Source organism: Amblyraja radiata, chromosome 23 (assembly GCF_010909765.2).
Source record: "Amblyraja radiata isolate CabotCenter1 chromosome 23, sAmbRad1.1.pri, whole genome shotgun sequence".
In the NCBI taxonomy this organism is placed as follows: domain Eukaryota; kingdom Metazoa; phylum Chordata; class Chondrichthyes; order Rajiformes; family Rajidae; genus Amblyraja; species Amblyraja radiata.
In genome coordinates, this window is record NC_045978.1 from 6,556,146 (window position 1) to 6,582,675 (window position 26,530).

At 44.1% G+C, this 26,530-nt stretch overlaps 2 protein-coding genes across 2 annotated transcripts in view; both read right to left on the minus strand.

Annotated features, from left to right (window-relative positions):
• LOC116986187 (sodium-dependent lysophosphatidylcholine symporter 1-like) overlaps positions 1–9,162 on the minus strand; it is a 37,312-nt gene extending 28,150 nt beyond the window's left edge. The window contains exons 1-3 of the mRNA XM_033041463.1: positions 8,797–9,162; positions 5,431–5,556; positions 268–392 (exon numbers count right to left, since the gene is read on the minus strand). Of these exons, the coding sequence (XP_032897354.1) occupies positions 268–392; positions 5,431–5,556; positions 8,797–8,892 (347 nt within the window). The 5' untranslated portion in view covers positions 8,893–9,162. The remainder of the gene's footprint in view (positions 1–267; positions 393–5,430; positions 5,557–8,796) is intronic.
• A 7,887-nt stretch (positions 9,163–17,049) lies between these two features.
• Positions 17,050–26,530, minus strand: part of LOC116986188 (NSFL1 cofactor p47-like) — a 31,313-nt gene continuing 21,832 nt past the window's right edge. Inside the window, exons 8-9 of the mRNA XM_033041464.1 lie at positions 23,914–24,078; positions 17,050–20,205 (exon numbers count right to left, since the gene is read on the minus strand). Coding sequence (XP_032897355.1) covers positions 20,043–20,205; positions 23,914–24,078 — 328 coding nt within the window. The 3' untranslated portion in view covers positions 17,050–20,042. The remainder of the gene's footprint in view (positions 20,206–23,913; positions 24,079–26,530) is intronic.

Below are 26,530 nucleotides of genomic sequence, written 5' to 3' on the forward strand. Positions count from 1 at the left end.
CCAGGAACCGCACGGAAACCTTGGGTGGGGCGCAAAGTCTCCAGAGGTTTCCGTTCAGGTTTCCTAAGTGGGACAGGGGCATTAGGCAGCAGCCGCGCCACCGTACCACCCAAACCGGTTTCAATTAACAGTTGGTTTTGTGTTAAATGCCTCCAGAACAAAGCACGTGTAACTCCCATGACTACAGCGTTCATTACCGGACCCCAAGTCCAAATGTACCGCTTCGTGTATTTCCCCACAAATTAATATGATTGAGGGTATCCTCACCATGGGAGCAACTTGCCAAATCTTGTTCTCCTGCTTTTGCTGATGAGGAAACCAACACCTGGATCTGTGAAAGCGTCCCAGACTCGACCAATGAATAAAATAAGAGATGCATAGAAAGCCTCCATCTGATGAAGAAAGAGTTACAACACATATTGTTTATTGTGCAAGTTTCAATCAAAAATAGTTCCCAAGTTACAGTGCCCTCCATAATGTTTAAGAAGGAACTGCAGATGCTGGAGAATCGAAGGTACACAAAAATGCTGGAGAAACTCAGCGGGTGCAGCAGCATCTATGGAGCGAAGGAAATAGGCAACGTTTCGGGTCGAAACGTTGCCTATTTCTTTCGCTCCATAGATGCTGCTGCACCCGCTGAGTTTCTCCAGCATTTTTGAGTGCCCTCCATAATGTTTGGGACAAAGACCCATCATTTATTTATTTGCCTCTGAAGTCCACAATTTGAAATTTGTAATAGAAAAATAAATCATGTGTGGTTAAAGTGCACATTGTCAGATTTTATTAAGGGTATTTTTATACATTTTGGTTTCACCATGTAGAAATTACAGCGGTGTTTATACATAGTCCCCCCTCACCCCCCCCATTTCAGGGCATCATAATGTTTGGGACACATTGCTTCACAGGCATTTGTAATTGCTCAGGTGTGTTTAATTGCCTCCTTAATGCAGGCATAAGAGAGCTCTCAGCACCTAATCTTTCCTCCAGTCTTTCCATCACCTTTGGAAACTTTTATTGCTGTTTATCAACATGAGGACCAAAGTTGTGCCGATGAAAGTCAAATAAGCCATTAGGAGACTGAGAAACAAGAATAAAACTGTTAGAGACATCAGCCAAACCTTAGGCTTACCAAAATCAACTGTTTGGAACATAATTAAGAAGAAAGGCATACAGAGGCAAATAAATAAATGATGGGTCTTTGTCCCAAACGTTATGGAGGGCACTGTATTTAAGTTCCCAAGTTAAACTTCGTGTTGCAAAGTAAAGAAACTAGAAGGCACGAGGCCCTTCAAATAGATTGATACAAAATAATGTGGACTAATACATAGTAAATGCACAACACATTCCCGCTCTTTGCCTTCAGCCAACCTTCTATCCATGCTAGTATCTTTCCTCTATAGTGGCGGCATGGTGGCGCAGTGGCAGAGTTGCTGCGTGACAGCACCAGAGACTTGGGTTCCATCCTGACTACGGGTGCTGTCTGTACGGAGCTTGTACATTGTCTCCGGGACCACATAGGTTTTCGCCGGTGCTCCGGTTTCCAAAGACGTACATGTTTGTAGGTTAATTGGCTTCGGTGAACATTGTAAACTGTCCCTAGTGTGTAGGATAGTGCTAGTGTAGGGGGGATCGCTGGTCGGCGCGGACTCGATGGGCCGAAGGGCCCATTTCTGCGCTGTGTCTTTCAAAGAATTAAATAAAAACCTAAAACTCCACTTCTTTCATCTTCTTTAGCAGCCTCGTGTGGCAAAGCTTTGGTTGCGTGACGAATCATATGGCATTTTGCTGGAGTATTGAACAAACTTTGACATCAAACATCAAAAGGGGACAATAAATCATATTTGGGTACATCTTACAAGTCATGTTGGGGAAGTGAATGCCAAAACATCGTGTCGGGGCCAAGATAACATAACTGCCACAGTGCAAGCAAGCCGTGCAGAAAGCCAGAAATGGCCGTTCAATCCTGACTACGGGTGCTTGTCTGTACGGAGTTTGCACGTTCTCCCCGTGTGGGGTTTCTCCGGGATCTTTGGCTTCCTCCCACACTCCAAAGACGTACATGTCTGTACGTTAATTGGCTTGGTATAAATGTAAATTGTCCCTAGTGCGTGTAGGATAGTGTTAGTGTGCGGGGATCGCTGGTCGGTGCGGACTCGGTGGGCTGAAGAGCCTGTTTCCGTGCTATATCTCTACACTAAACTAAACAGTCATGGGACTCGTTTGGCTTTTAAAGTAAGGGAGATTTCTTCCTCTTCCTCAGATGTGCAGCCTAAAATCCTTCAGAGCACAAAGACTATTTCTGTGCCTGAACAGGCTGATTTGTCACGTGGAATGAACCATGGAAACTAAAATTATAAGCGTATCGAGTGGGAACATCTTCTTTTCTAACTCCACTTCCCATTAATCAAATTTGGTCTCTTAGCTCAAAGACTGGTGAAGTAAGTCATGTTTCACAATGTGTGAAAGTTCTAGTATTTACATGGTACACAAAAATGCTGGAGAAACTCAGCGGGTGCAGCAGCATCTATGGAGCGAAGGGAATAGAATTCCACAGACTAGTATTTACATGGTTTAGGGTTAGTATTGTCACCTGCTCCTGGGATGGCGGGACTGTCATATGAGGAAAGATTGAAAAGACTAGGCTTGTATTCACTGGAGTTTAGAAGGATGAAGGGATATCTTATAGAAACATGTAAAATTATAAAAGGACTGGACAAGCTTGATGCAGGAAAAATTTTCCCAATGTTGGGCGAGTCCAGAACCAGGGGCCACAGTCTTAGGGGAGGCCATTTAAGACTGAGGTGAGAAAAAACGTTTTCACCCAGAGAGTTGTGAATTTGTGGAATTCCCTGCCACAGAGGGCAGTGGAGGCCAAATCACTGGATGGATTTAAGAGAGAGTTAGATAGAGCTCTAGGGGCTAGTGGAGTCAAGGGATATGGGGATAAGGCAGGCACGGGTTATTGATTGGGGACGATCAGCCATGATCACAATGAATGGCAGTGCTGGATCGAAGGGCCGAATGGCCACCTCCTGCACCTATTTTCTATGTTTCTATGTACAGAGAAAAGCTTTGTTCTGTAAGTTATCCAAACAGGTCAGATAATAACAAGCATAAATACAGTCAAGTCAATCTCAAGTACGACAGATAGAGCAAAGGGGAAGATAGGAGCAGGGAGGTTCTACTGCAGTTGTACAGGGTCTTGGTGAGACCACACCTGGAGTATTGCGTACAGTTTTGGTCTCCTAATCTGAGGAAAGACATTCTTGCCATAGAGGGAGTACAGAGAAGGTTCACCAGACTGATTCCTGGGATGTCAGGACTTTCATATGAAGAAAGACTGGATAGACTCGGCTTGTACACGCTAGAATTTAGAAGATTGAGGGGGGATCTTATAGAAACTTACAAAATTCTTAAGGGGTTGGACAGGCTAGATGCAGGAAGATTGTTCCCGATGTTGGGGAAGTCCAGAACTAGGGGTCACAGTTTAAGGATAAGAGGGAAGTCTTTTAGGACCGAGATGAGAAAATCATTTTTTACACAGAAAGTGGTGAATCTGTGGAATTCTCTGCCACAGAAGGTAGTTGAGGCCACAGTTCATTGGCTATATTTAAGAGGGAGTTAGATGTGGCCCTTGTGGCTAAAGGGATCAGGGGTTATGGAGAGAAGGCAGGTACAGGATACTGAGTTGGATGATCAGCCATGATCATATTGAATGGCGGTGCAGGCTCGAAGGGCCGAATGGCCTACTCCTGCACCTATTTTCTATGTTTCTAAGATACAGGGAGTAGAATCCTCAGCATTGCAGAATTATAGGTAGAAACAAGATTTAAAAGAGTAGAGCCATGGTGTTGGATGATAGTAGATCCTTCTCTGGGAAGAGCATGTGAGATGCCGTACTCCAGCGCCATCAGCCTTTAGAGATGCCGCGCGGGAACAGGCGCTTCGGCCCACCGAGTCTCCGCCAACCAGCGATCACCCCGTAGACAAACGCTATCCTACACACCCGGGACAAACCTGTACGCCTTTGAAGTGTGGGAGGAAACCGGAGCACCGGGAGGAAACCCACACACACGCATGGAGAACGTGCAAACTCTGCACCCGTAGTCAGGATTGAACCTGGGTCTCTGGTGCTGCAAGGCAGCAACTCCCCCACTGCGCCACTGTGTCGTGCAGTGGATATCCGTGAATATTTCTTTAACCATCAGTGGGTTGTTAACCCCTTTCAAATAATGTAATAACTAAACAAGTGGATAGGCACAAATTTTTGGAGTAACTCAGCGGGTCAGGCAGAATCTCTGGGAAAAAGGAGTAAGTGTCATTTCGGGTTGAAATCCCTCTTCAGACTTCAGTCTTCAGCCTGAAGAAGAGTTTTGCTCTGAAAAGTCCCCTATTCCTTTTCTCCAGAGGTGCTGCCTGACTCGCAGAGTTACTCCAGCATTTTTGGTCTATCTTCGGTGTAAACCAGCATCTGCAGTTCCTTCCTGCACCATTGAGCAAGTGGAGCAGACTGAATATGGATGGCAAGTTCAATTTTCTGAAGGTCATTTATGAACTAATTGAGTTTTGAAACTGAAAGTTGAGAGACCTGGATGAATTTACTGGATTTTATTAGACGATTTGCCATTGGGAGACTCTACACTGACCATTTCTGGGCTGGAGTAACTCAGCGAGTCAGGCAGCACCTCTGGAGGAAAGGAACAGGTGACTTTTCACATCTAAACCCTTCTTCAGCGTAGCGGTTACAAGGTTAATTCCCGGGATGGCGGGACTGTCATATGCTGAGAGAATGGAGCGGCTGGGCTTGTACACTCTGGAGTTTAGAAGGATGAGAGGGTATCTCATTGAAACATATAAGATTGATAAGGGCTTGGACACACTAGAGGCAGGAAACATGTTCCCGATGTTGGGGGAGTCCAGAGCCAGGGGCCACAGTTTAAGAATAAGGAGTAAACCATTTAGAACGGAGATGAGGAAACACTTTTTCTCACAGAGAGTGGCGAGTCTGTGTAATTCTCTGCCTCAGAGGGCGGTGGAGGCCGGTTCTCTGGATGCTTTCAAGAGAGAGCTAGATAGGGCTCTTAAAAATAGCGGAGTCAGGGGATATGGGGAGAAGGCAGGAACGGGGTACTGATTGTGGATGATCAGCCATGATCACATTCAATGGCGGTGCTGGCTCGAAGGGCCAAATGGCCTACTCCTGCACCTATTGTCAGACTGAAGACTACGGGTGCTGTCTGTACACAGTTTGCACGTTCTACATGTGACTGTGTGGGTTTCCATCAGGTGCTCCGGTTTCCTCCCACACTTCAAAGACATCCAGGTTTGTAGGTTAATTTGTAGGGTGATCTGGTGACTAGTATGTGCTTCGTTCCTCGGTCATGGCTGCACATTTGGACATGAAGAAAGATCCATCCGTTTAAGTCCTACCTGAACCACATCCAGCAGGAAGATCTGGAGGAAGAATCCAATGGCGTTTCCTGTCATTTGGTACGGAGCACCTCCCATGGCAAAGCAAAGCTTCTGGATAAATGGCAGCCCTTGACGATTGCCCTTCTGTGGAGAGAGGTTCGATCGGTCAAAATCTGGGATGCAGACCAATGGTTTCGGCAAAGATAGTGGTGCGGAATAACTCAGCGGGTCAGGCAGCATCTCTGGAGAAAAAGGATGGGTGACGTTTCGGGTCGGGACAAAACCTTTTTTCGCCTCCAGCTCTTCAGCTCCACCACCTCCTACTTTCTGTCTGAAGAAGTGTCCCAACCCGAAACGTCATCCTCCAGAGATGCTGCCCGAGTTACTCCAGCACTGTGTGTGTATCTTTGGTGTAAACCTGCATCCGTAGTTTTTTGTTTCTATAGTATCAGGTAACAACCCAACCCCCTACCATGCCCTTTCCCACCACCTCTCTTGTCTATAACCCACTGGATGCACATCCATTCCCCCCCCCCCCCCCCCATTATTTTTCCTTCCCTCGATGTTCCTTCCTCTGGCTTCACATTTTCACTCCTCATCTCTCTTCATCTCACAGCCTTTCACCTTCTTTTCATCTCAGGCTTTTGTCCATGCATCTGCCAATCAACCCCCACCCCCCATGTATCCACCTATCGCTTGGCCAGGCTTTGATCCACCACCCACCTCCTTTCTGCCTTCTCCCCCTAACCCCCCACTCCAATCAATCTGAATATGGGTCCCAATCCAAAACGTAGCCCATCCACATCCTCCAGAGATGTTGCCTGACCCGTTGAGTTACACCAGCACTTTGCGTTTTGGTTTTAAGATTCAAAGAAAGATAAGCTCAAACAGACAGTTCTAAAGAAAAAATTAGTGCTGGAGTAACTCAACGGGTCAGGCAGCATGTCTGAGATTTCTCAAGATTGCAGAATTTGCAAATCCTTGTTTAGTATTATTGTAACATGTGCCGAGATCGAGTGAAAGATCCTCAGTACACGTGACAATAAACTAAACTCAAAGCTTTTTGTTGCATGCCATCCAGTCAGCAAAAAGACTACACATCATTACAATCAAGCCGTCCACAGTGTACAGATACAAGATAAAGGGAATAATGTTTGGTGCAAGATGATGCCCAATGAAGTCCGATTAAAGATCGTTTAAAAGGACTACCTCAACATTCTGTGTCTCCAGTTGTACTAAAGATCAAATTACTTCTGAATTAATAGTCTTTCCTATGCTTCTCTGGCCTTTCAAAAGTACTGTCTCTTCATAAGTAATAGGAGACGAATTAGGCCATTCGGCCCATCAAGTCTACTCCACCATTCAATCATGGCTGATCTATCTTTTCCCTCTCAACCCCACTCTCCTGCCTTCTCCCTATAATACCCTAATGGGCCTGTCCCACTTAGGCGACTGCAGGAGACTATGCAGTCGCCACATGTTCGCGGGTGGCTGTCGGGTAATCGCCTTCATGGTCGTGAGGAGTTCCCGCATTCTGGGAACTAGGCGCGGCCTCATTATGGTCACCACGAATTTATCAACATGTTGAGAAATTAGCGGCAACTCGAATGAAGCCGCCATGGAGAGTAGTGGGTCGCCTGGAGGTCGAAGGTTGTTGTAGGTTGTAGCCGGTGCTGACCGGTGATTTCCTCGGTTCATTGGGAAAAAAAACATAAGCAGTAGTTTTCAGAACCAAGGATAACCAACCGGTAATGTTAAATGTCCGCCGAACTTCACAGCTGTGTATCTCTGGCTTCTTAAAAGTTGTCTCCACTCCTTCTCACCCCCTCTCTCCCCAAGGACTTACCGTACACTGTGCTTTAGCCGTCTTAATTACAGCGCCAACCTTCCTGTTCATCGCGGTGTGTGACTATCACCTTGGCTTTGCACCGTGTGAATTTCACTCAGACAGCGCTCCCCCACTTGCCCTGTCCCCCGCCTGTATAACGGGCTGGTGAAGGAAGGAAGGAAGGAAGGAAGGAAGGAAGGAAGGAAGGAGTGTGTGTGTGTGTGTGTATGTTCCACTATGACAGTCGCCGTTTTTTTTAGGCGACTGTCAAGCCTAAATGGGTAAGGCCCATTACTAATCAAGATTCTCTGTCAATCTCCATCATGAAAATATCCATTGGCTAGATCTCGGCAGCCTTCTGTGGCAATGAACTCCACACATTCACTGCCATCTGACTGAAGAAATTGCTCAACTCCTTTCTAAATGTGCGTGCTTTTATTCTGCTATGGGCTCTGTTCCTAGACTCGCCCACTAGTGGAGACACTAGTGTCACTTCAGGAGATGTTGTTTTTGGATCATCAATAAATCCTTGGTAACTCAACCACATCATAGTCCCTGGTTTATCAAGTACTTCACTACAAAATATTTCACATTGGGTTCCTGACCTGATCTCAGTCCATATCAAGAGTGAACACTGAATCATCTGTAATCCTCATGGCAGCTTTGACTGATTCTCTTAAACATGGACAGAAGTGGTTACGGATTTCAAAGCATAGAAACACAGAAAATAGGTGCAGGAGGAGGAGGCCACTCGGCCCTTCAAGCCAGCACCGCCATTCAATATCTTCCAGAATCAGTATCCTGTTCCTGCTTTCTCCCCATATCCCTTGATTCCGTTAACCCTAAGAGCTATATCTAACTGTCTCTTGAATACATCCAGTGAATTGGCCTCCACTTCCTTCTGAGGCAGAGAATGCCACAGATTCACAACTCTCTGGCTGGAAAAGTTGTTCTTCATCCCAGTCCTAAATGGCCCACCCCTTATTCTTAAACTGTGACCCCCCTGGTTCTGGATTCCCCCCAACATGAGGAACAATTTTCCTGTATCTAGCCTGTCCAATCCCTTAAGAATGTTATATGTTTCTATAAGATCCCCTCTTATATCCTTCTAAATTCCAGTGAATATAAGCCCAGTCGACACTTGCATTTTTCTCTGGCTTCTTAGTAAAAGTGACGATACTCTACAATGAATTGCCATCTGACCGAGATCAGATTGTGGAAGGCGCCTTTTTTGGACCCCACACCAACTTCCCTCTTTCAGCTTGCAACTTCAATCTCTCTGCTATTTAATCTCTCCCCCTTTCACCCTGTGTCTTAAAACGTCCCTCTTGCTTTATCCAGCGCTTGATCTCATGAATAATTACTCTACGCAGATGGTTCGCTGACAAGCTGCAGAAATCTTCAGCATGTTGTTGTTATGTAAGAGTTGCACAGCTCTGCTTGTGCTTCAGATACTAAGCGACCCACACAGCATATTTAAAACGGGCATAAGTCCCTCCCGCTCTAGAGTAGCTGCTACCCAACCTGTTCAACACCTGGTTTGCAAGGTGTCTCACCTGCAGGACTCGCACCGATCCCTCTGGCTCTGGCTCTGGCTCTATCTCGGTCTCCTGCAGTAGTTTCTCCCCCAGGCTGCGCTCCTCGGACCCCATCCCGCTCGCTGGACAAAGCAGCCCCGGGGCCGCCTCTCGCACCAAGCTGAGCCGGGAGGAGCTGGTGCCGCCTCGTCACAGCGCCCGGGGATTGTGATCGAGCCGCGGCCGGGGTAGCGTCACCCTTTGAATGAACAGCTAGCGCTAGCTGCTACACTCACGACACTACACTCTGCTCAGCCCGCAGCTGGAGCAAAGATACAGCCAGCTCCGCTCCGCCCCTGCTCCACCACAACTTCACAACAAGCCCCAGCTCTTCCGCTCTCCCTCCAAAGGGGGTGGAACAAAGCCTGAATGCACACCCACCCACCCACGCACGCCTCCCCTGTAAGATGACAGAGTCTGGACGGGTTTGTGTTGACAATGTGGTTCTTCAATGCAGTTTATAATGAATGCATGCATAGAGCCACTCGGTCAGTTGTGGAGATGTACTTCAAGATGGACATTTTGAAAAGTATTGGAGAACTCAAAACAATTTAAATTCAACTGCAATATTGTGGACTATCAAAAACAAAAGATGACATTCCACAAACATGGTGCTGCAGGTTAGAGTGATGCATTTTTGGGTCTACATTTTCTACCACGATTTCAGCTTCATTCCATTGCTATTTCAGTGTTGCCGCTACTAAACGCCTCTGCTCAGAACTTCCCCGTTGTTGCTTGCTGCAAGTAAGAATTTCATTGTCCTATCTGGGACATGTGACAATAAAACATTCTTGACTTGTGTAGGAAGGAATTGCAGATGCTGGTTTATAGACACAACGTGCTGGAGTAACTCAGCCGGTCAGGCAGCATCTCTGGGGAACCTGGATAAGTGATGTTTCGCGTCGGGGCCCTTCTTCAAACTCCCAAGATGCTCCTGAGTTACTCCAGCACTTGAGCTACTCCAGCACTTTGAATCTTTTTTGTTGTTGTAAACCAGCATCTGCAGTTCAGTGTGTTTATAAGCGTAGGAAGGAACTGCATGTGTTGGTTTACACCGTTGATAGACACAAAATGCTGGAGTAACTCAGCGGGTCAGGCAGCACCTCTGGAGAAAAGGAATATGTGACGTTTCGGATCGAGACCCTTCTTCAGACTTAGAGGGGGGGGGGGGGGGGGACACCATTTTCTTGGAGTTGTGTACGCCTCTGACAGAGAAATCTTCCATTGTTGATTGATGCAAGAACTGGCAATACTTCTGAAATTGTTCCAGCAAAAGATATAACGGGAGAAAAGGTTTTGGTTGTTTTACTCGCCTCAGTTAGTGGACGCAGAATTAATCAACGCCCTCAAAATGAAGTTGTTATGGATAATATGTCGAGGAAGGAACTGCAGATGCTGGTTTCCACCGAAGATAGACACAAAATGCTGGAGTAACTCAGCGGGACACGCAGCATCTCTGGAGAGAAGGAATAGGTGGCGTTTCAGGTGGCTCCAGGTCTGAAGAAGGGTCTCGCCCAGAAACGTCACCTTTTCCTTTTCTCAAGAGATGCTGTCTGACCCGCTGAGTTACTCCAGCTTTTTGTTTCTATCTCGATAGTAATTTGCTGGGGTACAGAGGAAGTGCAGGAGGGATAGAATTATCGATTTACTGTGAGAGCCGGCAATGACTCGATGGGCCAAATGTCCTGTAATGTAACATTTTGGATTCAATCCAAGGAGTCCCAACTTTTGTGGCACATTCTTTATGCCAACATCTTTCACATTTAGGTATATTGTCACGTGTAAAGAGGTACAGTGAAAAGCTTCGTTTGGCAAGCTATCCAATCAGATCAGATACTTTACACAAATACAAATCAAGCTAAACTCAAGTACAATAGGTTGAACAAAAGGGGAAGTCAGAGTGCAGAATATAGTTCTCAGCAGGTGAATTATATTCAACTGAAGTAAGCGTGCAGGTACAGCAGGCAGTGAAGAAATCGAATGGCACGTTGGCCTTCATAACAATTGGAGTTGAGTACAGGAGCAAAGAGGTCCTCCTGCAGTTGTACAGGGTCCTAATGAGACCACACCTGGAGTATTGTGTGCAGTTTTGGTCTCCAAACTTGAGGAAGGACTTTCTTGATATTGGGGGAGTGCAGTGTAGGTTCAAGAGGTTAATTCCTGGGATGGCGGGACTGTCATATGTTGATAGATTGGAGCGGCTGGGCATGTATACTCTGGAATTTAGAAGGATGAGAGGGTATCTTATTGAAATATATAAGATTATTTATGGTTTGGACATGCTAGAGGCAGGAAATATGTTCCCAATGTTGGGAGAGTCCAGAACCAGGGGCCATAGTTAAAGAATAAGTGGTAAGCCATTTAGAACAGAGATGAGGAAAAACGTTTTCACACAGAGAGTTGTGTGTGTGGAATTCTCTTCCCCAGAGGGCGGTGGAGGCTGGTTCTCTGGATGCTTTCAAGAGAGAGCCAGATAGGACTCTTAGGGAAAGCAGAGTTAAGGGATACGGAGAGAAGGCAGGAACAGGGTAGTGATTGTGGATGATCAGCCATGATCAGATTGAATGGCGATGCTGGCTCAAATGTTATATGGTTAAAGGGCCGAATGGCCTACAGCTGCACCTATTGCCAGTCTAATTCAGGGACAGTTTCTTCTAAGCTGTTATCAAGCAACTAAATCATCCCACCACAACCAGAGCAGTACTGTGCTACTATCTACCTCTTTGGTGACCCTCAGTCTATCCTTTAAGAAAGAATTGCAAATGCTGCAAAAATCGAAGGTAGACAAAAATGCTGGAGAAACTCAGCGGGTGAAGCAGCATCTATGGAGCGAAGGAATAGGTGACATTTCGGCTTTAGACCCTTCTTCAGACTGATGTGGGGGTGGTGGGCAGGAAGAGGCGGAGACAGTAAGCTGTGGGAGAACTGGGAAGGGGAGGGGAAAGAGAGAGAAAGCAAGGATTACCTGAAATTGGAGAAATCAATGTTTATACCGCTGGGGTGTAAACTACCCAAGCGAAATATGAGATGCTGCTCCTCCAATTTGCGGTGGGACTCACTCTGGCTATGCAGGAGGCCCAGGACAGAAAAGGTTGGATCGGAATGGGAGGGGGAGTTGAAGTGCTGAGCCATCTGGAGATCAGGTCGGTTAATGCGAACTGTGCGGAGGTGTTGGGCGAAGCGATCGCCAAGCCTGCGCTTGGTCTCACCGCAAGCGCAAGCTTGCAGATCGCTTCGCCCGACACCTGCATTTGTACACTGTAAACAGCTCGATTGTAATCATGTATTGTTTTTCTGCCGACTGGATAGCACGCAACAAAAGCTTTTCACTGTACCTGACATGACAATAAACTAAACTGAACTGAGCATGTAGTGTATCCATTCCATATACAAAGTCCAAACGTCCACAATTGGGTGGAGGTGAAATGGTTCCCCCGATGTTCCTTCCTCTGGCTTCACATTTTCACTCCTCATCTCTCTTCATCTCACAGCCTTTCACCTTCTTTTCATCTCAGGTTTTTGTCCATGCATCTGCCAATCAACCCCCACCCCCCATGTATCCACCTATCGCTTGGCCAGGCTTTGATCCACCACCCACCTCCTTTCTGCCTTCTCCCCCTAACCCCCCACTCCAATCAATCTGAATATGGGTCCCAATCCAAAACGTAGCCCATCCACATCCTCCAGAGATGTTGCCTGACCCGTTGAGTTACACCAGCACTTTGCATTTTGTTTTTAAGATTCAAAGAAAGATAAGCTCAAACAGACAGTTCTAAAGAAAAAATTAGTGCTGGAGTAACTCAACGGGTCAGGCAGCATGTCTGAGATTTCTCAAGATTGCAGAATTTGCAAATCCTTGTTTAGTATTATTGTAACATGTGCCGAGATCGAGTGAAAGATCCTCAGTACACGTGACAATAAACTAAACTCAAAGCTTTTTGTTGCATGCCATCCAGTCAGCAAAAAGACTACACATCATTACAATCAAGCCGTCCACAGTGTACAGATACAAGATAAAGGGAATAATGTTTGGTGCAAGATGATGCCCAATGAAGTCCGATTAAAGATCGTTTAAAAGGACTACCTCAACATTCTGTGTCTCCAGTTGTACTAAAGATCAAATTACTTCTGAATTAATAGTCTTTCCTATGCTTCTCTGGCCTTTCAAAAGTATTGTCTCTTCATAAGTAATAGGAGACGAATTAGGCCATTCGGCCCATCAAGTCTACTCCACCATTCAATCATGGCTGATCTATCTTTTCCCTCTCAACCCCACTCTCCTACCTTCTCCCTATAATACCCTAATGGGCCTGTCCCACTTAGGCGACTGCAGGAGACTATGCAGTCGCCACATGTTCGCGGGTGGCTGCCGGGTAATCGCCTTCATGGTCGTGAGGAGTTCCCGCATTCTGGGAACTAGGCGCGGCCTCATTATGTTCACCGCGAATTTATCAACATGTTGAAAAATTAGCGGCAACTCGAATGAAGCCGCCATGGAGAGTAGTGGGTCGCCTGGAGGTCGAAGGTTGTTGTAGGTTGTAGCCGGTGCTGACCTGTGAATTCCATTGGTTCATTGGGAAAAAAAACATAAGCAGTAGTTTTCAGAACCAAGGATAACCAACCGGTAATATTAAATGTCCGCCGAACTTCACAGCTGTGTATCTCTGGCTTCTTAAAAGTTGTCTCCACTCCTTCTCACCCCCTCTCTCCCCAAGGACTTACCGTACACTGTGCTTTAGCCGTCTTAATAACAGCGCCAACCTTCCTGTTCATCGCGGTGTGTGACTAGGCTGGCAGTATCATCAAAGACCCACACCATCCTGGCCACACACTGATCTCCCTGCTACCTTCAGGTAGAAGGTACAGGAGCCTGAAGACTGCAACAACCAGGTTCAGGAATAGTTACTTCCCCTCAGACATCAGGTTATTAAACCTGGCTCGGACAAAACTCTGATTATTAGCAACCACTTTCTGTTATTTGCACTACCAGTTTATTTATTCATGTGTGTATATATTTATATCATGGTATATGGACACATTTATCTGTTTTGTAGTAAATGCCTACTATTTTCTGTGTGCTTAAGCAAAGCAAGAATTTCATTGTCCTATACAGGGACACATGACAATAAACTCACTTGAACTTGAACTTGAACTATGGGCTCTGTTCCTAGACTCGCTCACTAGTGGAGACACTAGTGTCACTTCAGGAGATGTTGTTTTTGGATCATCAATAAATCCTTGGTAACTCAACCACATCATAGTCCCTGGTTTATCAAGTACTTCACTACAAAATATTTCACATTGGGTTCCTGACCTGATCTCAGTCCATATCAAGAGTGAACACTGAATCATCTGTAATCCTCATGGCAGCTTTGACTGATTCTCTTAAACATGGACAGGTGGTTACGGATTTCAAAGCATAGAAACACAGAAAATAGGTGCAGGAGGAGGCCACTCGGCCCTTCAAGCCAGCACCGCCATTCAATATCTTCCAGAATCAGTATCCTGTTCCTGCTTTCTCCCCATATCCCTTGATTCCGTTAACCCCAAGAGCTATATCTAACTGTCTATTGAATACATCCAGATACAACTGCAACGCACTCCACAATTTTACCTATTAGTTATATCTAAACCCTAAAACGAAGCCTTGATGCTGAGGGCCATTTAAGATGATTATGCACCACTGTCATCTTTAAGTTATTCTGCACTAGAATCTATATTGCATTTACCCTGGAGTGGGGCTGCGGGTTTCATATAAACCCGTAAACTGGCATGTGGTCAACACTGCAACATAAGGTCAAAATTTCAAGCATTCTCAAATAGCGAATACTATTTGACCCAATGTAATCATACTAAATGAACAGTGTCCTTAGACTGTGCCTCAGGGTCAAGTCTGACTTGCCTCCATTCCCGTTCTGCAATCATAATTTCATGTCATAGGAGCAGAATTAGGCCATTCAGTCCATCGAATCTACTCCGCCATTTGATCATGGCTGATCTATCTTTCCCCCTCAACCCCATTCTCCAGCCTTCTCCTCATAACCTTTGACACCCTTACTAATCAAGAGCCCGTCAATCTCCGCTTTAAAATTACCCAATGACTTGGCCTCCACCACCAACTGTGGCAATTAATTCCAGATTCACCAACCTCGCCAAAGAAATTCCTCCCCATCTCCTAGAAGGTACAGGAGCCTGAAGACTGCAACAACCAGGTTCAGGAATAGCTACTTCCCCACAGCCATCAGGCTATTAAACCTGGCTCGGACAAAACTCTGATTATTAATAACCCATTTTCTGTTATTTGCACTTTATCAGTTTATTTATTCATGTGTGTGTATATTTATATTATGGTATATGGACACACTTATCTGTTTTGTAGTAAATCCCTACTATGTTCTGTGTGCTGAAGCAAAGCAAGAATTTCATTGTCCTATACAGGGACACGACAATAAACTCACTTGAACTTGAACTTGCAAAGGTACATCCTTTTATTCTGAGTCTGTGCCCTCTGGTCCTAGACTCTCCCACTAGTAGAAACATCCTCTCCACATTCTACTCAATCCAGCCCTTTTACTATTTGGTAAGTTTCAATGAGGTTACCCCCTCATCCTTCTAAACTCCAGTGAGTACAGGCCCAGAGCCGTCAAACACCTAAATGACTGCATATGGTCAAAGTGTGATTTGTAACCTGTTCCACAGATGGTGGTGGATGTACCGAACAGGTGAGGTGATCAGATTCTCTGCATGGGGGACTACATGGAATAGTCATGAATGGTGGCTGTTGCAACCGAGGTGTAGCAAGGTGCTAATGGATTGTTGTGCTGCCCAACATAGCCAACCTTCATCGCCCTCATTTCAGCCTGGCTTATAACAAATGGTATTTACATTGGCACCTGTACATAGGGGGGGACTTGGCGGGGTCTGCTGCCCACTTGTGGCAGCACTCTTTGTTCCCTGCTACGTGCAGAAGACTGTTCGATTAACATTGTGTAACTTTGTCAGTGCCAGAAACAGGCGATGCTTTGTGTACTGTCTAGGTGAGGTGTGCCGGATCATTTTACCAGATTGTATGCAAAACAAAGAATTTCACTGTACCCAGGTACGTGTGAGAATAAATTATCATTGAATCACAAACATACCAAAGCATGCTCGGTGTGTTCTCAAATTGTAAATTATCCCTAGTGCGTAAGATAGCTAGTGTATAAGAGTGATTGCTGATTGGTGCCAAAGGCCCAGTTTCCGCGCTGTATCTCTAATGTGAACACTTACACGGGAGGTCATTTGCTAATGAACTTACTATCCAGCATATTCCCACGGTTTCTTCCCACATTCCCCAGACGTTTGTAGATTAATTGGCCTCTGTAAATTACCCGTGTGTAGGGAGTGGATGAGAGAGTGGGCTAACATAGGACTAGTGTGAACAGGTGATCGATGGCTGGCATGGACTCGTCGGGCCAAAGGGCCTGTTTCCATGTTGCATCACTCAACTAAAGATACAAAGATACAAAAGTGGAATAGTTGGCAGATCAATTATTTGGTTTATGACAAACCCACATACAAGGTCCATCTAAACCATTTTGTTGCACTGAAAAGTGCAATGACACTAAAATTGAATCTAATCTAATCTTTACGTTACACCCACCAGCTGATGTCTCCCAACTCCACATCTCCCCTATTCTGTTCCATCTGCCCATCATTCCTCTCCTCACCCAGCTCCTGCCAGCCACTGCCTTGCCCCACCCTCTCAGCCTTCTATTCTGGCCATCTCTCCACCACTCCCCCTTCTCGATGCAGGGTCTCGAGCTGAAATATTGACCATCTCTTCACCTGATCCGCTAAGATCTTCAAGCAGTTTGTTGTGCGATTCCGATTGTAGCATCCATCGTAGGTGGCCCGATGAGCTTGTTCCTGCTACAATTTCAATCTTGGCTCCGAATAAGGAATATCCATGATGGAAAGCTTTAAGAACCATGTTCATAAATGAAAGGAACAGAATTAGGCCAATTGGCCCATCAAGTCTACTCCACAATTCAATCATGGCCGATCTATCTTTCCCTCTCAACCCTATTCTCCTGCTTTCTCCCCATAACCCTGACACCCCTATAGGTCCAAAGTCAACAGTTTGTTCACAACTACATACACACTTAAGTGTGCTACAACCTACCGAACACAGTGTATCTGAAAATGTTACTTCCGAGAAGGAATGATCTAATTTATTGATATAAGACATGATTCAATAGAGTGCATGTTTAATTCAATGTCACGGAGAAATACACGTTGATACATGGCACGTTATGATGTCTTGAACGAAGACTAACTTTCCTATTTATCCAGAATTAACGATAGTTAAAAAGTACACTGGGCAACAAAGGGGCTGAATCTACTTTAGCAACCACTGGTGTCTTGGAGACATTAGGTCTGGTATAAAAGCACACATAATGAATATGTATTTTCATTCTCTTGCCTGAAGGTACACCAACTTCTCACTTTTACCTTCTTTAAATAACTAAATACCACCCACTCGAATCATGGTACCAGGTTACATATCAAAGATTACCCAATATGAACAGAACACTTAATGGAGAAAAGATGTTCTAAACACTCGATAGTACGTACATTTCTGGAGCATTGCCAAGTGTTGGTTCTGGTGTGCACCTGCTGTTAATAAATAAAGCATGCAAAAAGATCAAGTTAAATGAATCGAGACTCAGATTCAAGGGGTAATTAGTAAACAGTGTGCCTTATGGTAGATTGTCGGAACAAGTTCATTATGGCTTAATGTTGCTCTTGCAGTGTACACTTTCTGACAAATATTACCAAATTGAAGGTTGTTCAATTTATGTCAAGTTTGAGATCAAAACACCAGTAACAATGAACCACAAGTTGCTTTGGATTTTCCTAACTTCATCAAACTTCAGATAAATGATCACTCCCACCTCCCCCCTCCCCATAAGAAGGTTTTTTTTTGTTGTTGTTGCAAAGTAGGGTAACTTGTTTGGTTCCTGTTCTACAAGCTGATAAAATGGAATTACGAAGTAAACATTTTAATAATCCTTCATCTGTGAATAGCCTTATAAAACACTGAAAATAAATTTAAAATTACGGCGAGCCATTTACCATATCTGGTGTTCTTCACTTTCTTGGTAAATTAACTACAAATTGCAGCTAAAACTTCAGTTTGAAGAACTATCCTGAATAAATATAAACTAATTTCTTCCAAATGGAGGAGTGGGTCACGATAGATCTTGGCATAAATTCTTAGGGTTCACTATTGTGGATGTTCTACTGACACGTGTGAACTGTTCAAAATGGTAATCTTTTGCTTTGGATGTTACTTATGCTGAGAATAATAGTTGCAACCAGGCTAACCAGCAGAAATCATCATTTTAATGGTGTGATCTGCTTACATTTTCCAAATGGCGTGGCATCACCACAAATCTTCCACAATTCTCTTAAAACCCCGGGATCATCACATCTCCATTCTGCTCAGGATGGAACTGCAGACGCTGGTTTAAACCAAAAATAGACGCAAAATGCTGGAGTAACTTAGCGGGACAGGCAGCATCTCTGGAGAGAAGGAACGGGTGACGTTTCGGGTCGAGAACGGTCTTGACCCGAAACATCTGTCCCCCCCGCTGAGTTGCTCCAGCATTTGTGCCTATCTTTTATTCTGTTCAGCACTGTTTTCTTCCATATAGTACCCTGGGGTATGTTTTACCATTTTAAAAAAAATGTTAAAGTATCTTAACACAAGAAACTGCAGATGCTGGTTTACCAATGAATCCTCTAATTTTAGGTAACTAAAAAAAACCCCAACCCTCTCCCCTTTCTTTCCTGCACCTCTCTCCTGTGACCCACATGGACTCCCACCTAGTTCTCCCCTCTCCACCGACATTCTTTCCTCTAGCTTCACAACTCTCCAATACTTCTGCCTCACACCATCTGTCCTTTAATCTCTGGCCATTGTCCAACCAGCTGCCTGTCAAAAACTCCCTCAACTAGGCTTTGTCCTGACCTCCCTTCTCTTCCAGTTCTCTCCCCCCCTACAACCCAATCCCTCCACAAGCAGCCTGGAGAAGGGTCCAGACCCAAATCATCACCTGTCTATGTTCTCCAGAGAAGCTGTCTGACTCGCTGAGTGAGTTTCTCCAGCATATTGGATCTTTTTTCTTACATGAAAGTAAACTGGTTGTTTTTTTAAAAAGCCATCTTGGGTTGTTGTGATGGCCATTATATGTCTGGTCAGAGAGAAAGGCACTTTCTATTAAAGAGGCGATAATGCCAAACTCAAAAGTCCACAACCTCCATCATCAAAGAGAAAACGGATGGGGTTTGATTCCGATTCTATATCCGATTACTACGTGAGGCTTTCGAGATAAAGAAGAGTTATACAGTTCTTGGGTTCTTTCCACTGGTTAGTGAATGTCCACATACAGAAAGTAAATAAAAATGTCTTCAGTCAAAATGGAAGAAATTCTAAGTCCTAAATCATTGCTAAAATGAAACTTAAATGTCTACTTGAGGAGGATTTTTGAAAAACAAACTCATTTTATGATCTAATAAATTGAATTAGATTAACCAGAAAAAAGCTCCACCAACAAGATGGGGGGAAATGAAGACAATCTCTCTAATTGTCAACAGCAACTGAAGTTCATTATGAAACCTCAATGGGCATAGGGGGGAAAAAAAATAAAATTTGGTGATCGTTTTTCTGCAAACCATTCTACAAAGAAAGTTATAACCCAGGCTGAAAATAAAACTCACAATAACATTGTTGTCAGATTATTCATTCAATGCAGCAGTGTACAAGATGAACAATGCTTGGTACAGGACACATTTCACAAACATAGTATGTTTAAAATTTGGTTTGATTTTTAGAATGCAATTTTCTATCAAGGTACACCTTCTCCTATACATAGCAGTCACAGAGAATTAGAGTTAGTTGGGATGCATCAACTTATAATGGTGAATTTGAACTTCAAATGTGTAATGTTTTCACTTAAAAACGGCAACAAAAAAAAATTATAAATCAAATGCGCAATTAAAGTTTTATCACAAAGTCACGCCGAAAGCTGTGTAACCGAATGAGCACATGAATAACCTCAAGGGTAAACCGTTTTGTCTAAAAGCATTGTCTCCAATTTATCACAACCAGTGAGTTTAACTAATGGAAAGTCTGAACAGTTCAAGTACTCCACAAACGGAAGGTTTGACGGAGACGGCATTCATTTCAGCCTCTGTACTATTACGGCATTCATCAGGTTGGCATCTTTTACGGTTTTGTCCTCATTTGTCAGCTCTTCACTGGGGAAGGTGGTCATCAGCACAAATGGAGTATAAGCCAGAGATGGACGGGCATCGATAATAAAATGCCGAATATCCTGAATCCTGCAGGCAAGAGGAAAACACCCATTACATTTCTTCACACAAGTTTACAATAAATTTGAGGCTCTGTACAGATTGAATTCTTTAAGATTTCCAGACTGTTAAGGGCCTGTCCCACTTGACCGTCATTTGCGCCTCATTTACGCGTAATGTGTAAAATAAGTCGATGCGTCGTTACGCGAGCAAATCACGCGTCATCGTGCCTTCTGGTGCGCATGACGTCATTAGAATACCCTGCGGCGCGTGGCGACGCATGGTTACGCAAGGTGATGTAACCATGCGTCACCAAGCGATACACGTGAGACGTCGGGACGCAGCGTGCGAAGCCAATGCGTCAGCGAGCGTACGCAATACGTCACGAAGATGGCGCGCGACGATTTCGTGCAGCACAAAATCCTGGAGCGCCGTGCGATACTGCGCGCAACTCCACACTGCTCCACGCCTCTCCATGCGCCCGTCCCGCGCTACCCACAGGCTACCCGTGCGTCACAACGTGACCACCTATTTCACATATGACGCGTAAATGAGGCGCAAATGACGGCCAAGTGGGACAGGCCGTTTATATGGGAATTGAGAATAGCGCCAAACTGACGACTCTGTATACTGTCTCAGTGTTCTACTGCTATACATTTGTAAAATCTAATGTGTATCTAAGTGCTTATGTGTAGTGAAGGAAGGAACTGCAGATGCTGGTTTAAACCAATGATACACACAAAAAGCTGGAGTAACTCTTCGGGTCAGACAACATCTCTGGAGGAAAGGAATAGGTGACGTTTCGGGTCGAGACCCTTCTTCAGACCCTGAAATCTCCTGATGTTTTTTTCTGGGATATTTAGATGAGAAATTCCATTTATCTTATAGACTCAGTTATCCACTAGTGTCGGAGATTTGCTGCAACAGACTGTATCATTCTCGTCACACGAGGAGAAGCGGTGCCAAATCTGTATACTGTCTCAGAGTGCTACTGCTATAGACTTGTCCTATATCTGAGATGCTTACCTACGATGTATCGAAGTGTGTATGTATAGTGATACTTGTACTGAACTGTATACAAACATGGATTTCACTGTACCTCACTGTAGCTCTGCAGTGGGAGAGTCTGGGACTAGAGGTCATAGCCTTAGAATAAAAGGACGCATGTTTTAAAAGGAGATGAGGAGAAATTTCTTTAGTCAGAAGGTGGTGAATCTGTGGAAGTCTTTGCCACAGAAGGCTGTGGAGGCCATGTCAGTGGACATTTTTAAGGCAGAGATAGATAGATTTTTGATTAGTACAGGTGTCATAGGTTATGGGGAGAAGACAGGAGAATGGGATTAGGAGGGAGAGATAGATCAGCCACGATTGAATGGTGGAGTCGAATGGCCCAATTCAACTATCACTTATGAACTCAGTACCCGTGACAATAAAGTACCATTGAACCTACTCAGCCAGAGTTCTAACTTCATTGATTGAACGGTCTGCAAACATCCAAGTTCTTTTTTGTGAGCGAGTGAAATGTTCAATCCAGAATCCTTCAGATTAGATGTCAACTCGATGGGGTTATGCAAAAAAATGAAGAGGAGACTTTTGCGATACTTAAAGACAACAAGAAGACTCTGGTCACAGTGTCCTGGCCAACGCCACTACCTCTGATGGCATTACGCGATCCAAGATGATTCATTATTTACATCATGGGCGGATTGTGGTTGCTGGCCCAAAATGTCTTTCATGAAAGTGGAAGTGGTGGAGGCAGGTTCGTTGGTATCATTTAAAAATAAATTGGATAGGCACATGGATGAGAAGGGAATGGAGGGTTATGGTATGAGTGCAGGCAGGTGGGACTAAGGGAAAAAAGTTGTTCGGCACGGACTTGTAGGGCCGAGATGGCCTGTTTCCGTGCTGTAATTGTTATATGGTTATATGATTATAAAGCATCACTGCATTCATTTCATAAACAAAACTTTAACAAAGAGCCAATACAACAAAATCATCAAATTCGAATTTCAGATGTAGATGTAGACACAAAACACGGGAGTAACATAGAGGGTCAGACAGCATCTCTGGAGAAAAGGAATAGGTGACGTTTCGAGTCGAGACCCTTTTTCAGACTGAAGATATCCAAGGGTCTCGACCCGAAACGTCACCCATTCCTTCTCTCCAGAGATGCTGCCTGGCCCACTGAGTTACTCCAGCCATATGTGTCTATCTTCAGTTTAAACCAGCATCTGCAGTTCCTTCCTACCAATTTCAGCTATCATTTTTAGAAAGCTAGCTATGCTATAGAGTATATACAGCATGGAAACAGGCTCCTCGGCCCAACTTGCCCTCACTGACCAACATGTCCCATCTGCACTAGTTCCACCTGCCTGCGTTTGGCCCATATCTTATTTTTCCACTTTGGGATTCAAACACAGAAATAAAAACTTTGCTTAGAATTTTGGTGAATTATCTTTGGTCATTACAGGCCCAATTCTGAAATGACGATAAATAAAAAGGGAAAAGGCGAGGGGGCTTCTCTGCATGTTCACTCCCACAGCTTGGCACAATAAGTTATACATATATTATTTCTATAACCTTATTCACACTACAGGAAGAATTTATCTTCGAGCCAGCACCGCCATTCAATATGATCACGGCTGATCATCCAAAATCAGTACCCCGTTCCCGCTTTTTCCCCCACATCCCTGGATTCCGTTAGTACTAAGAGCTAACTCTCTCTTGAAAACATCACACAATAAGGCGAGTATCAGATTATGAGATTCAATTTATTTTCCGATCTTACTTTATCTCAGCTGAGGTAGGAACGGGACACAAAACTAACTACTGGCATTAATTCTGAAGGATCAGAGGGATAAATATATACTGCGAAGTTTTCTATGTAAACCTCAGAAGATTCTATCAATTAAATCATAACCATTGCAGATAAGTTCAGTTGCCAGGGTTAAATTTAATCTTGAATTATGACTCCCGGATAAGGTACTATCTGCATTCAGTATGCAAAACAATAGTTCTATCAGCTACAATAAAGAAGCAGAAAGAAAAATCACTTCCATTTTCCTTTCCCATCTGGTGTCTAAGTCATTCCAGTGTAAATGTTTGTAGTACTTGTGGCACAGTGGCGCACGGGGAGAGTTGCTGCCTTACAGCACCAGAGACCCGGGATCGATCCTGACTACGGATGCTGTCTGCATGGAGTTTGCACATTCTCGCTGTGAGCACGTGGGTTTTCTCCAGGTGCTCGGGTTTCCTCCCACATTCCTAAGTTGTGTGGATTTATTGATTAATTGGCTAATGTAAATCGCCCCTAGCGTGTAGGAGCAAACTATTATACAGGGAGATTGTTGGTCGGCATGGACTCGGTGGGCCAAAGGGCCCGCTTCCATGTTGCATCGCTAGACTAAACTAAATGTGTGCGCGGTTATGCAGGGGCGATGTGGGAACTAACAGACTACAATATTTTATACATAGGCTTCTTTAAGTTAATTAAGACATCAGGAAATGGTCTTCAAAATAAGGAATGTAGAATGTAGAAACAAAGAACTGCAGATGCTGGTTTACTCAAAGTGCTGGAGTTAGGCAACATCCGCTGAAGAAAATAATTATTCCAAAGAAGGGTCCTGACCCGAAACATTGCCCATCCATGTTCTCCAGAGATGCTGCCTGACCCGCTGAGTTACTCCAGCATTTTGTGACTGTTTATCTTCAAAATCACCTTGCTTTCCATCATCCTACCTGTGTGTGAGGTTAAACTTCTGAACAAGACGCCCCCCATCTGCAAGTCGTATCTGGATACTGGTAGTTTGTTCCGCTTCACTTAGATCTACAGAAGAACTGGCCTTGGCTTCATTTTCCGCTTGCTGGGCTGGAGTAGTTGTGGTGACCAGCTGAGGAGTGGCACTGCAAACCAGAAACACAAACAGAAACACTAATCAGAGACACTTGGCAACACTAATTGGCGCAACATATAAAGATCAAGAGAGTACAGAAACGGAACAATATGTGGATAATAAGGGAAAGTAACTTGAATCTTTGGGAAGCACTGGTAGGGAATGTTTCCAAACTGACTGGAGATACGTTGTGCAAGACGAACAATAATATGGATTTGCTGCTGACTATCGAGTCAAAAGGTGGACATTATTGTGAGGAAAAAGAGATACATATGTTCAAACAAACAGATCATGCTAACGGATTATAATCGACCTACTATACAGTGGCCTGAATCTCAGACAGTACTGCTCCCCATGCCCGCGTGAGGGGTTCCAGGGGAGACATCGTTATCTAGTGGATAGCATCTTTATCTAGTGATATCCCCTGAAACCATGACATCATCAAATGTAAAATAATGGGAATAAAATAATTTTCAGATCAACGTTTCACAGGGAAATAGTGATTAAAACCAGATTAAACAATTAACTTCAAGAATTTACCATTATACATAAAAATAAATGCATGAATGTAGAAACACAGTATGATAAGGAAATGTGATAGTCATCTGGTTACAATGATCCAGGGCAAGATATACCTCATTGAAACTTACCGAATAGTGAAAGGCTTGGATGGACTGGATGGGGAGAGGATGTTTCCACTAGTCTAGGACCAGAGGTCATAATCTCAGAATTAAAGGACGTTCCTTTAGGAAGGAGATGAGGAGGAATTTCTTTAGTCTGAGGGTGGTGAATCTGTGGGATTCTTTGCCACAGAAGGCTGTGGAGGCCAAGTCAATGGATATTTTTACGGCAGAGATAGATAGATTGATTCTTGATTAGTACGGATATCAGGGGTTATGGGGAGAAGGCAGGAGAATGGGGTTAGGAAGTAGAGATAGATCAGCCATGATTGAATGGCGGAGTAGACATGATGGGCCGAATGGCCTAATTCTGCTCCTGCCAGTTATGACCTTATGGTATTTTCATACTTGTGGCTAAGTAGCATAATTGTAGTCATAGCCATGGTTAATCATAGTATTAGCTGGACCTTCAACCAAACTGACAAGCCGTGGAAACTCAACAACTTTCATGTTTTGCAGTGTAAAAGCACATGGAAACAATTAATATAACATCCACATCTAGAGAACAGCCAAGAGGCAAATACCAAAAACGGAATTACTAAGAATTATTTAATCATAAAAAACGCACGCACGGCAACCTATTGATTACAAAATAGATTAGAAAAGTTTAAATCAAAACCTGTACTTCAAGTTAGACTACTTCTGCCAGACTAGGAAGCATAGAGCACAAGCAACCACTAACAAAAGGCAACTTCTCCACTTACACTGTAATTAATAGCACGAATATCATCCTACCTTAGAGGTATAGGAAAGCATGTCATAGTCATAACAAGTTGCTGCATGTTTAATTGTTTGGGGAAAGGGTGGCGTTGATCTAACTAGTTTATATGGAAATAACTCAGATGCCCTATCACATACATTTTGAGCAGCTTCATTAGAAGTTCTATGCATGCAGTCGTTGACAAGATTTTAAAAAAATAACAATTTCCTGCTGCTATCTCTCCATTAACCAGCGACCTGGATCCAGGGGTCATCTCATGACCACAAGAGCACATTACGCCATTATCTCACATTCAATCTTCCTTGGTTAAAGCACAGCTTTAAACGGCTGCGGTTTAAACCAGCATCTGCAGTTCCTTCCTCTACAGCTTTAAAAGGTGTCAGGAAAGGGGCAGAGCGCAATAGTTAAATTGATAAAAACAGATCATTCCTTGGACTTAAACTGAGCGCAAATGCAACTTTCCAATAACAGGCATCAGATGAGACGACATAGGGCACATATACTGAGCTTACTGAAAAGAAATACTATATCCAAATCAAATTTCTTCCTGGAATCTGAAGAGACACTAAAGATATGGGGTGTCTTTAGTTGCAATCTCTTATTTGTTCTGTTTAGATGTTGGCATTAACTTAACCACACTTCTTCTGAGACGAGCCAAAATGTGTAGGAAGGAACTGCAGATGTTGGTTTATACCAATGATGGACTGTGCTGGAAGTCCGAGTCAGCATGGATTTAGGAAGGGGAAATCACGCTTGACTAATCTTCTGGAATTTTTCGAGAATGTAACTAGGAAAATGGACAAGGGAGAGCCAGTGGATGTAGTGTACCTGGACTTTCAGGAAGCATTTGATAAGGTCCCACATAGGAGATAAGTGGGCAAAATTAGGGCACATGGTATTGGGGGTAGAGTGTTGACATGGATAGAAAATTGGCTGGCAGACAGGAAACAAAGAGTAGGGATTAACGGGTCCCTTTCAGAATGGCAGGCAGTGACTAGTGGGATGCTGGGACAGCAGCTATTTACAATATACATCAATGATTTAGATGAAGGGATTCAAAG